Source organism: Vairimorpha necatrix, chromosome 9 (genome assembly GCF_036630325.1).
Source record: "Vairimorpha necatrix chromosome 9, complete sequence".
NCBI lineage: Eukaryota > Fungi > Microsporidia > Nosematidae > Vairimorpha > Vairimorpha necatrix.
In genome coordinates this window covers 528,644-544,437 of record NC_088824.1, presented here as the reverse complement: position 1 = coordinate 544,437, position 15,794 = coordinate 528,644, and the positions used below count along the sequence as shown (strand labels likewise).

Below are 15,794 nucleotides of genomic sequence, written 5' to 3'. Positions count from 1 at the left end.
TTGAACTTGAAAATTTTGAACATGATACAATCCATTATAAGGCTTATTACCTTTGCATAACAGACGTTTACTCAAGAATTTCAAGGGTATACCTTCTATATAACATAACGGAAGATACAATAATAAAATGTATAGATAAATGGATACAAGAATTTCAACAGCCAGAAAAAATTATCATGGACAATGGCACACAATTTACCGGAGAAAAACTCAGAGAAAAATATGAGAAAAGTAGAGGAATTAAACTCGTTAACACTCCAATATACCATCCACAAAGCAACGGAATGGCAGAAAGGCAAAACAGTATAATAGCTGAATGTCTAAGGATAAACAAGCTAAATAACATCAACGACATAACAAATAAAATTAACATTAAACTTAACGTAAATTACAAAAGAACTATTGGATGTTCTCCATTCGAATTAGAGAAACAATACAGCTTTTTTGACCCATTCAGACGACAAAGCAACCTAAAGGAACCAAAATACAAATCAGTTCCAGCCACACTGAACCAGAATAACGATAAAAAATTAAAAATAAATGATAAAGTATTTGTAAGAGATTTCAAAGCTGGGAAAATGGATGAACAATATAAAGGACCCTGTACGATCAAAGAGGTTGGGAAGAAAGGAAACTGGGTTAAAGTAGAAGAAGGAGGCAACTGGATCCACATAAAGGACATTAAAAGAAGAGGGTAGGATGTGGTATCCCACATGTCAAACATATCATTTTTGACATTTCTTGATTTGTTTACCCTGTAAACAAACAAAAAAAACTATAAAAGAAAATTCCATACTTAGGGGTATGGAAGATAAGAGAAATAAACTATTTACTCAAAACTTATCTTTATTGGAGTTGTACTTCCGCAGGAGGTACGACAGTACCAATGTGCAATAAGTGCATGACACCCATGACCAAAATTAGAAATAATTTGGACAAATATCGTTGTTACTTACGACGAAATGGGAGAAAATGCTCAAACGAAGGTAACATTTACAAAGAAAGCATTTTTAAAAGTTCTAGATTAGATATCGAAGATCTTTTAATTTTGCTGTGTGAATGGGTTAAAGGTGTAAGCAATGTTTCGGCTACTATCGAATTGGATATAGATAGTAGTACTGTTATTCGCTGGTTTACGCGTTTTAATAACGCTGTATTCTTATCCTATTTCAACTACATAAAAAACAAAACCATAGGAGGTTTAAACTGCGTAGTTGAAATAGACGAGACATTGCTTGTTAAAAGTAAAAACCATAACGGTAGAATCCTTCAATACCAAGTTTGGGCCGTTGGTGGAGTTGTAAGAGGAGACAGCAATTTTTTTTTTTTCGAAATTGTTGAAAATCGATCAAGAAATACTCTTGTCGAATTAATAAAACGAAAAATCGCACCTGGATCTACAATTATTACTGATTGTTGGCGGGGTTATGAAGGGTTTTCGGAACTATGTCCGGAATATAACTATTTACATTTACTGTAAATCATAGCCAAAATTTTGTAAATCCAACAACAGGCGCCCACACCCAAACAATTGAAGGAATGTGGTCTGTAATTAAAAGGGAATTGCGCAAAGAAGGAACAAGCCATGGTTCTTTAATGAATTTAATTCGAAAACTTTATATAGCTCGTTTTAGGTTAATTTATAGAGAATCACTACTTGAAAGAATGTTGTGCTTTTTTAAAGTTCAAAATATATGGTTTTTAAATTACGATTTGGCCCCTGAATTTGATTTTGAATTAGTTGAATAAATTTTAGTTTTGTCTTTTTTTTATTTTTTTCCCTTTTTTTTTATTTTTTTAGGGGTGGGGGGGAGGGGTAACATCGCAATTTAACCTTAAAATGTGTTCCTTCAACTCCTCGATGATTAAGGACCTCATGAACTCTACGAGTTTCTGTTTCTATTAGTTCTTTGTAAAATATTTCTTTAATTTCTCCCGTCGAGAACTTTCAATAGGTTATCTCTTTTCTATTAATCATAAGCTTTATTTCTTTCCCTTTCATCTGTTTTTTGGGTCCGTTTCTCTCTTTCACTTTTTTCTTTCACTTCGTCATTTTCATTTTGTCTACTAAGAGCATCTACATTCGTCATCATGTCTCCTTTTACATATTCAATAGTAAAGTCGACTCGCGTATATATTCTATCCATCTATTAATTCTGTTATTTTTGTAAAGTGTTTTGTTCCAAATCTCAGCCAGAGCTTTAGGATCTGTCATTAAATAAAATTTTCTTCCTCGAAAATCTAACTCGAATTTCTTTATTCCAAATAACACTGCCGACATCTTTTTTTTCCACTGATTGTAGATCCTTTTCTCGTTGATGTGGACATTTCTGATGCCCATCGTATCGTTATTCACTTCCTTTCTTGTCTTCTTGCAATAGTATGGCTCCAATCCCGTATCGCATGCCTCCATTCTTACTCTAAACATTTTCTTACTGTCTGCTATTTATAATTTTTTCATATTTCCTAAACTAACTTTGATATTTGTAAAGGCTCTCTCCAAATCTTCGGACCATTCCCGAATAACATCTTTTTACAGTGCTAGTGCAAGTAAAGCTGTCCAATGAGCATAATGGGAAATAAAATTTCTAAACCAGCCTCTACCCCCCATAATCTTCTAAGCTTTTTTATATTATTAGGCCTTCTGTATTTTAATGTCTCTTGGTTTTTAATTTCGTTTGGTTTAATGTTTTCACTTAAATTGTTACTCCAAGTAGTTTTACTTTTTCTAATTTGTATTGTATCTTCTTTGAATTTCCTTTATATCCACATTCTTTAAATTTCTGAATTACTTGTTCAAATAAATTATCGTATATATTACAATCTCTTGCATATAAAATAATATCATCCATGTAAACCAATACACCTTTGCCTCTAAATTTATCTAAAACTCTGTTCATCACTCTTTACATAATATGGGAAGAATTTATAAATCTCATTACCACGATATTCCATTCGTATACTCTACCATTTATCTCAAACGCTGTCTTGTGTTTGTAATGTTCTTTAATTGATATATGATAGAATCCTTCCTTTAGGTCTATGGCCGTAAATGCCTAGAACATTGTGTTGCTCTAATAATGTCTCTATCAGTGGCAATCCAAACGGATTCTTTTCAACCAGTTCGTTAAGGCCATCAAATTGCTTTCCATCTTCACTTATCCACTCACTCTTTATCTTTCTGATAATACCTCTGCTTTTATACGAATTAATATAGTTTTCTAACTTTTTATAAAATTATAAGGGATACTTTGTCTCTTTTAAACTACTTTTACTCCTCGTTTTGTATAAAATATACATTTCCCCTAGTCTTTTCCTAATACTTCTGAAATTTTTGCTTCCAATTCTTCTAATTTAATAATATTTTTTCTCCTTTTATCTTGTTTTGTATTCCGACATAAAAACTGTTTCTTGAGTTTTTTCTTATTATCTTTACTGGTAGTCTAAATTTAAAATCATTTCCTTCAAATATTTTCATTTTACTATTATTGCAAATACCAAAATTATTTAGACTTTTATTTCCATCATCCTCTTACTGTTTTCCTTTACGCGTTTATACAACTTCTAGCTATATGTCCAACTCTTCCAAATATAAAACAATGTTTTTCTTCTTGTCTTTTACATTGACAATGTCTTCTGGTACTGCTACTTCTTTGGTCAGTTCTCCTTTAATCTCACTTCTTAGTTTTTCTTTCATCACCTCTATCATATCTGCAATCCTCTCCTCCTTATCTTTTCCTTGTTTTCCTTCTCCTTTTCTTCGAGGACTAATTTTTTAATTACATTAATATTACTCTTCCAATTTTCCATAATAAATAAATTTAAATTAATAATAAATTCCCGAACTTCAATGCTTGCTTGTTTTATCGCGCACCTGTGTCACTTATTTTACTACATATTGCAGTCTGATGACCGCTTCTACTCTCTTAGATTCTTTGAATAATTTTCTGCTCTCCCGAACACATCTCTATTGTTACCCTATCTTCTTTGTGTTTCCATTTTATACATTTATTTAATAGGGAGTTCAATTCTCACATTATATAATTTTAACATACAATAAGATATGTTTAATGCGTATTTACTTTGTAAAAATTATTAAATACATTATATTGCAATTAAAACCTTCGATTTGTAGAGGATGACTTTTCGATATACGAACACAACCCGAGTAAATTAGAGGTCTTTAGAAAATTTTAGATTTAATATATGTAATTGTTATATTTATATTTAAATAAATGTTTACCTTTGTATTATCGAAGAAATGATAAAAAAAATAAAGTAAAGAGTACAGGGAATCTCGAATGTAATTAATTGTATTAACTTTACGTTTTAGTATGTTTTAAATTTTTTCAATTATTTAGCGATGAATTTGGACCTTTGGAAAAAAAAATTTGAAATTTTTTACAATCATAAAGTAACAAATTTAATTCATAGGCGCCATTTGGCCCGCATTACTAGTAAATCAGAATAAAATAATAATAACTTCCAAAATTGTTAACTTTTATCATAAAAGTTTGACGTACGTAGATAGTATCAAATAATATAGATTGCTTCAGTTAAGATTCATTCTCTTAGGTACTATTGTAGGACCCATTAGTAATAAATTTTATTATTATAGACGTTTCCTCTATACCGCCAACCTCTATTTTAAGGTACAAAAAGTTCATACATAAAGATATTTGATATAGTAGTAAGCGATATTGACAAAAAAGTACTTATATTTTAAATAAATACAGAAAAAATTGTGGAATTTAAAGAGTAAATCGAAAAATAATTGAAAGATATTGGACAGAAGTACAATTATAAATTGTATTCTGAAAGATTATAGGGGTGACTTAATTATAATTTTATTTCTAACTGCATTAATACCGCCAAGAACTTCACTATACTAACAAATTTGTATCAATATAAGTGCAATACAGTAAAATGTGAACAACAAAATAATAATGCTTCATATTTTTATAAGATTATTATTGTTCATTTCTGAAATCTATAGATATATTAGGGAGTTTTTAAGTTCGGGATTCTATTTTATAATTTCCTATATATGTTTTTTAAAATTTATTCTAATGTTTTACAGTATACAGGGCTTTTTGAATTTGTATTGTTTTGTTTTTATTTACACACATCATAGATATCTTGTTGCAAGTTTTTAAGTTAAAAAAAATGCCTTAAGATTGATCTGAAATTTAGTTTAAAATCAACTTTTTTCATGCTAGATTTTTTTTCAATCATAAATCTATATTTCTAATTCATTAACTTGTTCAATCATATGTTTTGATCTTATTGTTTCATAATTCATTTGTTTATTAGGATAAAATTAATTAAATGATTTTTAGTAAATATCGTTGTAACTCTAGAACCAATCATTAGTCTAGTAAATAAACCAAGCTGTTTTAGCTTGATATTATTTAATCCAATAGTATATCACATATATTTATTAGACACAAATATAAAGGAAAAGATTTTTTTAAAATATGTATTTTATTCATACTCATCACTCTTTTAATTTAGCGACACCGACAAAAGAAATAAAGACTACTGGGGGGCGAGATGAATGAGGATAAAATCCTCTAAATTCAAGATCTTCCATCTCACAGTACCAGTTGGATGAGGATCACACCCAAATCCCTCTGGTCCCTATGTAAGGTTTCTCCCTACCTCTTACTTGCAAGAAAAAAAAAAAAAAATTCAAGATCTTCCATGTATTTAAAAATTATGAAACAAAGGTAGCAAAAGCATCAAAACTCAACCTGCTACAATCAAGAAAATTGCCCCAAGATGGTTTCAGAAACCTTAGATGATTACAATGACAAGATGGTTCTTTTTGAACCTACATAGGCTCTCAAAAAGAAATTTACTGGGCGGCATAATACATATATGTCATTAAGCAAATTCTAGTTACAAACCCCCTTTACAACAAAGTATGGATTATGCCCATTTGAAAAAAAAACGTAACGATACTAGTAAAATAAACATATGATCAGTTGCCACTTACGCAGGTCTTTTAACAAATCACCGTTCAAAATCAAATTACCTACTTTCCCAACCAGAAGAGGGGTGACAAGCTTGAACCACTTCATAAAAGGAGCCGATGATGTAACTTTGATATAATTTTTAGAATAGTTTTGTATATGGGGGTATCGCAGAAAATAAAATCGATTGGGTTTGTTCCACAAAAGACCTAGTACGTTAAATACCACGAGAAACCCAGACTTTATTACTAAGATTGCATTGTCTTCAAAAGACCCAAATAACTTAAAAAACAAAAATTACAAAAAAATGAGAATGACGACCGCATGAAAAGCACATTCGACCCAACAACAAACAAAATTAATTTTTGTTTATTATAAAATTCTGCAACATGACATTTTTTATTTCAAGACTATGTTACTTAAATTAAACCTATGTGGTATTTGATATACATCGGCGTAGATAAGTCAATCATAAACGACTCCTGGCTGTTAAATATCCATAATATCGTTGAGAAGAACAAAGATAACACAGGAGTCGGGTCGGCAGGCGGAGCATATATATCAATAGTTAATGTGACACGGGCTGCCTCACTGGCTGCTCTATGTGTCTAAAAATGAGCTTTTATTAAACTAATTATTGGTTTGTTGTTCTCTCATAACTCGGTCCAGGGTTAAAAATAATTTCTTTTATAGTTTGAGTTCCCCGCCCTTTAATCTTTCAAAAAGGCGGAATATTTATGAAGTTATAGACGTATGCATATCTTTAGCGTTTTAGGTTTTCTAAATACTTTGTATTCTGTTTATTGTTTGTTTACGATATATCATTGTAACAAATTGCATCTCAGTCATTTGACAGTTTCGACTGCGGGATTAGTATTTATAACTCCTCTGTTATCTCTAATGGGTCTGGAAGGATGTCGTGTGACAGTTAACAAAACAAATCAACTTATGAACACAAAATAAGCAAATTGTTTGAAATTAGCATTTATATAGTAACAAATGCCTCCATATGTAATCTTAGTTCTAGATAAAATCATAAAATGCCGGGAACTTCTTAAGAAAAAAGCGCCGAAACTGTAACATAGACAAATGGAGATAAAGACTATTTAACTTTTCCGCAGCAGGAAATCGTGACAAAAAACGTCCATCACTTGGAAATAATCGTCTATGTGACAACCGGAAATTAGTCAACCACAATATGCGCAGTAGGACAATCGGGGGTACCAGTGAGTCTTACTCTCGCTTACCGTTTCTAGCCAAAGCAAGCTCTGCATACAAACTTTACTCCACCCTCCAGTACAAGTAGCCACTACTATTGTCAGCCTTGTGCCAATATCTCCTCACGCTATCGTCTCCTGGACAATATGACTATTTAAGTTCATCCGTATCAAATCAATCACCAAAACAAAAGACCAAGTGTAAAAAACGCATTCTAATGTATGCCAACAACATCTGAGGAAAAAACACAGAACCGGCAACTGCCGCCAATTTCCTATAATCCACAGCGTGCTACAAATACATCCGAAACTCCTAGTGCCTCGGATGCTCACAGACTACTTACTCAGCCTGTCTTATTTGTGATCTTAGAAGTTCACAGTTCTTTAATTTCTTCTTATACATGGGACTGATCTAATATTTGTGCCATGCCGCTATCTGGTGGCCGAGAACCATTCTCAACCTATTTAATATACTCTACGGGGATAATCAATCCACAGAAATCTACTAATACTACCCACGTACTACTTCAACAAGCTCCTATACATCTACTTCTCCTTCTAACATGCGTAATTTTTTATGTGAAGTAACATATTTCCCACCAGCAATCAGAAGATTGGTGGCATCTTGCGATATACCGAATAATTCTGAATGCTAGCCAAGGTGATTAATCGACCTGCACAAGCTACATTGTTTGTGTTAATAAAGCTCTTTATTTTATTTTCGTCCTCTCCTCTTTGCATAAGATGATGTTAAAATATTATCAAAATATATAGAAATGATCAAGCATTGTAAATGCTCTGTAAGCGTAAGGAACTACGATAATTTGATATGAGTAAAAAAACACGATTCCGATAGATAATAGAAAGAGATTATAGGGCACTATTATTTTTCTCTCCGACATGCCACCTCTAAAGCCATGAAATACCTAATAGCCAAAAGATACAAATGCGAAGGAATGCATTAAAAATGAACGATTTTGTTTTATAGTGTAAAAGTGTCCAGAGACAGAAGGTCTGTTAGTTTAAATAAAAAAACAATTGTTGACACTATGCTTGAGGAAATCTGGGGAGTAGACTTGTCTGGATGATTTTCCTCGAGTTCCGGGAGCAAATTTATCTTCCTGCCAATCTACACTACACAAAATAGATAGAAACAAGTGATAAACAAATAAAACTGACAACAACATAATTATGTGCATCAAATCGCTCATTGTAGATAAACACAATACTCCTAAGAATACCTCCGAAGTTGGATTAGAATTAAACAAAGTCAAAACACAGAACTTCACAGCTAACACAACATCAGGAGAATGCTTAAAAAGGACGAATTTGATCTTCCCAAATTTAGAAACTCAACTTCGGGAGCCCAAGTGGATAAACAAAGTGGTAGATGCACGACTGGATGCCAACCTGTCATATTTAAAACAATCAAAACCACGCCTGAATGTGAGACATGGCCTTATTCTGGTTATATTCTTGAATCGTACATGCAGGTAGGCCTACAGTTAGACAGAAAATTATTCATTTGAAATCAGGATAAATACCTGAAGTCTTGCAAAAAAAGAAATAGTCCGAGGCATAGGATTATCAAAATATAGTTAAAGATTGATGATACAGGGCTGACTAAAAGAATTTACGTCGGATAGACTAAAAGTCGATTAGACTTCTTTTGAATAAGTTTCAAAGGTAGAGCTCAATGCTTATACTTTAACGTCAAAAAATAGGTATTTTCGACAAAAACACATGTTAAACTTTATATGAGTCTTCACTTGCAAAATGGTGTTGGTTCATTAGAAACCAATCATTTATCTTACTCATATACCAAACTGTTTCAGCATAGTTTGTCCAATCCAACATGATTATCACAAACCATTGTTTCATAGAAAACTATAAAAAAAAGAAATTTTAAAATAAACATGAAATTCAATTTAGCCTCATCTACTCTCTATAAAAATTATAATATGTACATTATAATTTTACAATTAAATTTTATTTTATGTCAACCTTACGAAATAATATTTAGAAACGAAAATTCAAATGTGGTTATATGTAGTAAAGATGGTACAAATGTTATTGGATGTGATAAAACAGAGGATAAAATAAGAGCAGAAATAATTCAAAACGATGATGGTCAAAATTTTATCAATGTATTACAATATGACAAGGTATTTACCATAAAAGACAACAAATTAATTTTATCCAAAAAAAATGGCGATGAAAAACAGATATTTGATGTAATTCACTATTCGGGTAGTAGTTATTCAATTATGAACAAAGAAAAATGCTTAAATTATGATGCTGAAAAAAATATATTTAAGATGGGGTTATGTGAGGAGGCTGGTACTGGTTTTAGGTTGACGTTTGAACCTAAAAAAGATTACGATACTAAAAAGGAAGAAGTCAAATCCCGCGAAATTGGAATAAAAATTAATGACAAAAAAGATGTCAATAACGAAAAAAACAATGGAAAAGATATCAATAACGGGAAAGGCAATGGAAAAGATATCATCAACTGGAAAGATATTTATAACGGGAAAGGTACTAGTAATGATATAGGTACTATTTACAATGAAGGTTGTACATTTAAAGAAATGCCATGTCGATGGGTAATACTAAATCTACCACTTTGTCACCATAAGAGAGCCATATGTTAATTATTTTATTATTAATACAAAGACAGAAGTAGTCAAGAAAAAAAATTAAGAATCCTTCTGTTTTTGAATATTTAAAACAATAAAATAGTTTTTTAAAAATTCATATTTCATTAATTTCAATCATTATGACATATGTGACATGATTAAAAAAAATTATATATTTGAGCACTAAACGCATTAAAGCTTATTTTTCATGTTGATTTAAGTTAAATCCTTTCATTAAAATTACATGGCCATTTCAGGTTACACAAATCACCCCTAATTATAGTTACAAATTATATCTAATCAATATTTTGTGCAAAATCCTCAAGATTTAATTTTTGAGCAGTTTACAGAATAAGCATTAAGGTCTTTTTAACACAATAACTTTGTTGATTAATATGTTTTAAAGTTCTCTGGGTGGTCCTCAGACATACAATGAGAACAAAAATTTTTTAAATTCTGAATCGCCAATTAAAAATCAAGAATGCTTTTAAACATCAAAAATGATATGTTTTTTTTGTATTTCCGTGTGTTCGATGATTAAAGATAAAATGGCTGTTTTATAGTTGCTTATAGATGATCTAATATTGTATTTATTGATAAAAAATTAGAATCTGAATATCTTTCTATATACCAAAGATACTGTTATTATTTAAGCAAAGACGTTATATATTTCACTAAAAAACAGATCTTTAAAATATTTTTGATTAAAAGATCTATATTTACTACTTGTGTTATCTTCATTAAATTTTTTTCTCGGACATTTTTAACTTTTTAGTAAATTTACAAAATATTTTTTACTACAATTTTTTTTAATTATCATTAAGATAATTTATAAGTCATTTTACAATAAAGTAAGATATATTACATTTTAATTACAAACAAATTTTTATTTATTCATTATATATTAAATCTGTTTGACTTTTATCCACATTATTTATACAGCTTCGTCTGGTTTATCTAACAAATGAAATTTTTGATTATCTGATGAACTACATTTTTTTGAATTATACGTATCACTACCCCTATCATATTCAACACATTTATCTCTATTTTTTAAAACAAATAGCCCAGCTTTAAGTAATGAAGACCTATATAGTTGTGATTCGTGTTTTGGCTTAGAATCCTTATATTTCAGTTTTGATTCATCTCCCATAGTTAAATACTTTCTATTTGGTTTTGTATAGAAAGATTTTTGATAGGTTTTATATTGTCTTTCAACGGAAAAATTATCATCCTCGGTTACTTTAGATTTATCAACAGAATGAGCTATACCGTCTGTCATCGAGCCTTTAATAAATTTATCGTCTGAATAGTGTTTTATGTATTCTTGTAGAGATAGACAAAAAAATATGAAAATCATAAAAAACTAAGAAATTTTTTGAATTTAACTATGTGATGAAACAATATAATTTTATGTATCAAATCATTGATGACATTTTTTAAATTGGATTAACGTTTAATAATTTTATTTGTAGACTTAATTGTATCAAAGTGGCACAAAACCAATCATAACTATCTTTGCTTTAATAAAAACCAATGAAAAATTAATGCCTTATTTTAAAAATTATTTGCTTATAAATAGACTTTTTACGTATAAAAATACAAGAAATAGAAAAATTTTAAGAATTTTATTCACAGATACCAAGTTTTATAGGATCATTGATATACTTTTACAAAATATAAATGAAAAGGCACCATTGTCTTTTATATACTAAATCTAAAATAGGACAAATTAATACAAGGGATCATAAGCGAAACAAAAAAAACAAGTGAAATTTTTTATTGGTTATGAAAAAGTATATTTAAAGTGTAATTAGTTAAAATAAAATCTCACCCTGATAGTGTAACGTGTGTCGTATATATCGTAGTATAGTTTTGATGTATTTGACATCCGAAGTTTTATATTTTTGATAAAAAAATCTTTTTTTATTCCAACACTTACAATTTTGTGAAAGTCATTAGAAAAAACTACTATAATTAAAATAATACTGTCATGTCAAAAAAATAAAAGATTCGTTGAAATAGTCCATATTTTTATTTTGAAAGTTCTATTCTTAGTCTTTTGAATATTATCTGGTCAAGACATTAGTTACTATGTAAAAATTTTATAGTTGTAATCACACAAAGATGACATAATACATCTGAAATTTTTTTACAATTTTTATAACAGTGGAGACTATTACAAATATAATTTCAAATAGTGAAAATCAGAAACTGAACTTGCTATATTTTTTGAAATAATTTCTCTTTTCTTTCTGTATCTTTTATTTTTTTGTCGATTATTGTTCCATAAGTAATATTTTGTTTGAGATTACAGGGGTTTTATCGTTATAGTGCCATGTTCAAATTTCTTTATTCCCATGTTTGAATCGTTATAGTGCCATGTTTGAATTTCTATATTCCCATGTTTGAATCGTTATAATGCCATGTTTGAATTTCTATATTCCCATGTTTGAATCGTTATAATGCCATGTTTGAATTTCTATAGTGCCATAAAAATTTGAAAAGCAAAAATAAATAAAAAGGTTGTTGAAATAAAGTCTTCTCTTGATCTTGCCTTTTCTAGCCACTCCATCATATTTCTATAAAATCCAGGACACTACTGCTATAATTTAAACTCAAAACATTATCAAGACTTGTTTCAATTTGACTTTCTGCATTATATAAAGATGAAAAATTTGCCTTTGAGCATCGAAAAGAATTCGTCGATGGGGCTTATTTGTGGAGAATAAGGAAGCAGAAATTTATTTTTTATGCCTTGACTGTTTAATTTTTGTAAAACTTCCCGCGAATGATGAAAACTTGCATTATCCATTTAAGAACTTTACCAGAATTATTCCTAAAGAACATAGACAATTCGTTTTCCACACAGTTCATAAAACTCTCAGAGTTATACGCTCCACGTTTAAACTCAAATGCCAATAATCCAATTATTGTAATTACGCACATGCAGCTGATGTTTTGGCCTCGATTTGCTGGAACATTCTTATAGGCTTTGGTGTTTTTCTCTGAGTATCGGTAACTACAAGTCGTATGAGCGTTGAACCCAGTTTTATCAAGGAAAACTAGGGTTTCAAAAAAGGACCTATTAATTTCAGATGCATAGACACTCCTTTTATTAAACTTGTCCAAAGAATTATGTTCAACAGGAATTAATAAAGGTCTTTTTCCTGTTATACCCAGTTTTTTTAAGTTTTTTCGATATTGAAGATATGGTCGAATTTGCTCCTGTCATGTATTTAACTCGTCGGAAATTTCTTTTAAAGTCATATAATTTGCACAATCAACTATGTTTTTTATAACACGCTCTGTGTTTAAAAGTGTGATATTATGGACTACCTCACATCAACAGATGTCATGAATATCAACTGTCAAAGATCTCCTCCATGATGTGTCAATGCGTCAACGAACAAACAAAAGAATACTTTGACAATAGGTTTATAAATGTAAAAGCATTAACCTGTGGTATCCACCACTGTGGAAAGTTTTTAGAAGATTTTTATTTTGGTAGTTATTCTTCCTTTGCATCATTTCGTACCCTTCTCCGGATAAAATATTTAAATAAATGTTGGGGGGAAAACTGAACGAATTTGTAGGGAAAGATTTTAAAAATATATTTTATGATATTTGGTATATCATATAACCTTTAGTAAAATTGCTAAACGATTCTTATTTTGAAAGTTTTATAAAAAAAAAGTTTGTCTTTAAAGGGTATGGAATATATGGAGTATAAGAGATATAGAGAAACTATTAATAAAATAAATAATATTAAAAACCATTTAAAAAGCTATTACAAATACAGCAAAGTCCGTCTATACAGGACAGAAAGTATTTCGCTTACACTCAACTGCGGAAGAGGGTCAATGGATTGATTGTGCTGTCTTCCTTTGTTAGATGAAACGGGTTTACAATGTAAATCAACCATTCTCGATATTTCGGCTATTGATCGTTTTTTATCTTTTGCTAACTCCAAAACTACATTCTAATTCAGTAGTTGTAGGTTTTTCTAACCATTAAGGGACATGAAAAATTCAAACATGGGAATATAACGATTTAAACCATTGTAATATCTTCACTCGTTTTATATCATTCATACATCTAAAAAAATTTTATTAACTTTTTTGCCTCTTTTTTTATGATTTTGTGAAATCTAAACTTCTTTTTACCCCTTTATTGTGTATTAAATATATCAAATTTAGATCTAATGTTTCGATATGATTATTGTAAGTGTGTATACTATGTGTTAATACATTTTGATTCTTTGTTTGTAAAACTCGGTTTTAAAATATAGTCAGAATCGTTTTTTAGAACTTATTCAACCCTTCTAGAAAAATTGCAAAAATATTTAACCAATAAAAATATATTGTAAAGTGTTAAAAGTTGAGTTTAAGAAGTTATTAAAATTATCTCATTGAGAGTATTAAATTTTATAAGCTTATTTTATTCTTTTGATGTTAGTTAGTAAAAAGTGTATTTAAAAATCATACCATTCCTTGTCAAATTCTTTTTTACAAAAGGGGAAACTTAACAAAATTTAAGTATGAGAGACATATTTTAAACAAACTTACAATTCTCATTTTCAAAACGGAAAAGCATTCGCTTGTTTCATTATAAAATTTTTTAAGTTTATAAAGATTAAATATCAAGTTAATCTTTAATTCTATATTTGTATTAATATTAATTTTTTTTCTAGTTCTTAGCTTCTATCTGAATGTTCCCTTGTTTTTTTATGAGTGACTTTTTTTCACTACTTTCATATTATCCCGTAATATTCAAATGACTAGTTTTTTAATTATATTCGTTATTCAATTAAACAGTAAGAAATATTAATTTCATAATTTACATGGCAAATCCGACTTATCTCCATGTTCCACATTAATATGTAATTTAAATATTGATTTATCGATATAATAATTTAAATATTAATACACTAATATACTTAAAATATTGATTTATATTATAATTATAATATATTATTAATGTCTATCGCAATTGTTGAATATTTATAAATTTGTATTTTTATTACCGCTAAGATATCTTAAAATAAACATGGTGGAGAATATGAACGAAAAAATAACTAAAAACAACATAATACATGAAATAAAAAGAGCAGAGGCTCTTAGTAAATGGAATATAAAAAAGGACGAAGATAAAATGGATGAATTTATAAGTAGATTTGATGAAAATATCTTAAACTGGCATTAGAAGAATTTGCTAATAAAATAAAAGCAAGTTATAATTATGAAGATTGGAAAAACAAAGCATTAGAGAAATTTAGTACAAAAATTTCTATTGTAGACCTTTGCTCTAAGAAACAAAGGGATAATGAATCAGTTTCTGTATTTATAAAGGAAACGATAAAATTATGCGAAGATTTAAAAATTGAAGAAAAGGATAGAAGGAAAATTCTAAAAAACGGCATTAAACCCAGATATAAACTTATAAAAATATTTTTATCCAGTAAATATGACACTGACGATGAATTTTATGAAACCATTGAAGAAATGGAGAAGGAGGCCGATTTATCATTCTCCTTCAAAAATTTAAGCATAAAAGAAACTCCGAGAAAAACTTTAACCTGCTTCATTTGTAAAAAGCCAGGACACGTTTCTACAAGTTGCTATTTTCGGAATAGAAATAGAGATACTGGTTCAAATAAACAAGTACATGAGGTAGTATCTAATAATGAAGAGAGATTAGAAGAAAGCACTCCATTTTATGAAAATAAAAACAATTACGTCTATGTTAATTGTAAAAAAGTGCCTGTGGTTTTTGATTCTGGTTCTAGTTTCAATTTTATTTCTTATTGTGCAGTTAGAGAATTGAAATTACAGGTGTCGAGGAGGATAAAGCAATTGAGCTTTTTTACGTGTTTAGATGAAGAATTTAAAGTACGAGATATAGTAGAGCTTGAATTTAATTATATGAACAAAATATATAAAACCGAACTCTTTATTTTACCA

The 15,794-nt window shown here is 29.3% G+C and overlaps 2 protein-coding genes across 2 annotated transcripts; one reads left to right on the top strand and one right to left on the bottom strand.

The window, feature by feature from the left end:
• Positions 1 to 9,108: 9,108 nt before the first annotated feature.
• VNE69_09107 (ricin B lectin (RBL4f)) lies at positions 9,109 to 9,846 on the top strand (the record flags this gene model as incomplete). The annotated part of the gene is made up of 1 exon (XM_065474625.1): positions 9,109 to 9,846. The coding sequence occupies one exon, from the start codon at positions 9,109 to 9,111 to the stop codon at positions 9,844 to 9,846; it is 738 nt and encodes a 245-aa protein (XP_065330697.1).
• Positions 9,847 to 10,765: 919 nt separating this feature from the next.
• VNE69_09106 (ricin B lectin (PTP6f)) lies at positions 10,766 to 11,191 on the bottom strand (the record flags this gene model as incomplete). Its single annotated transcript, XM_065474624.1, has 1 exon — positions 10,766 to 11,191. The coding sequence occupies one exon, from the start codon at positions 11,189 to 11,191 to the stop codon at positions 10,766 to 10,768; it is 426 nt and encodes a 141-aa protein (XP_065330696.1).
• Positions 11,192 to 15,794: the final 4,603 nt, after the last annotated feature.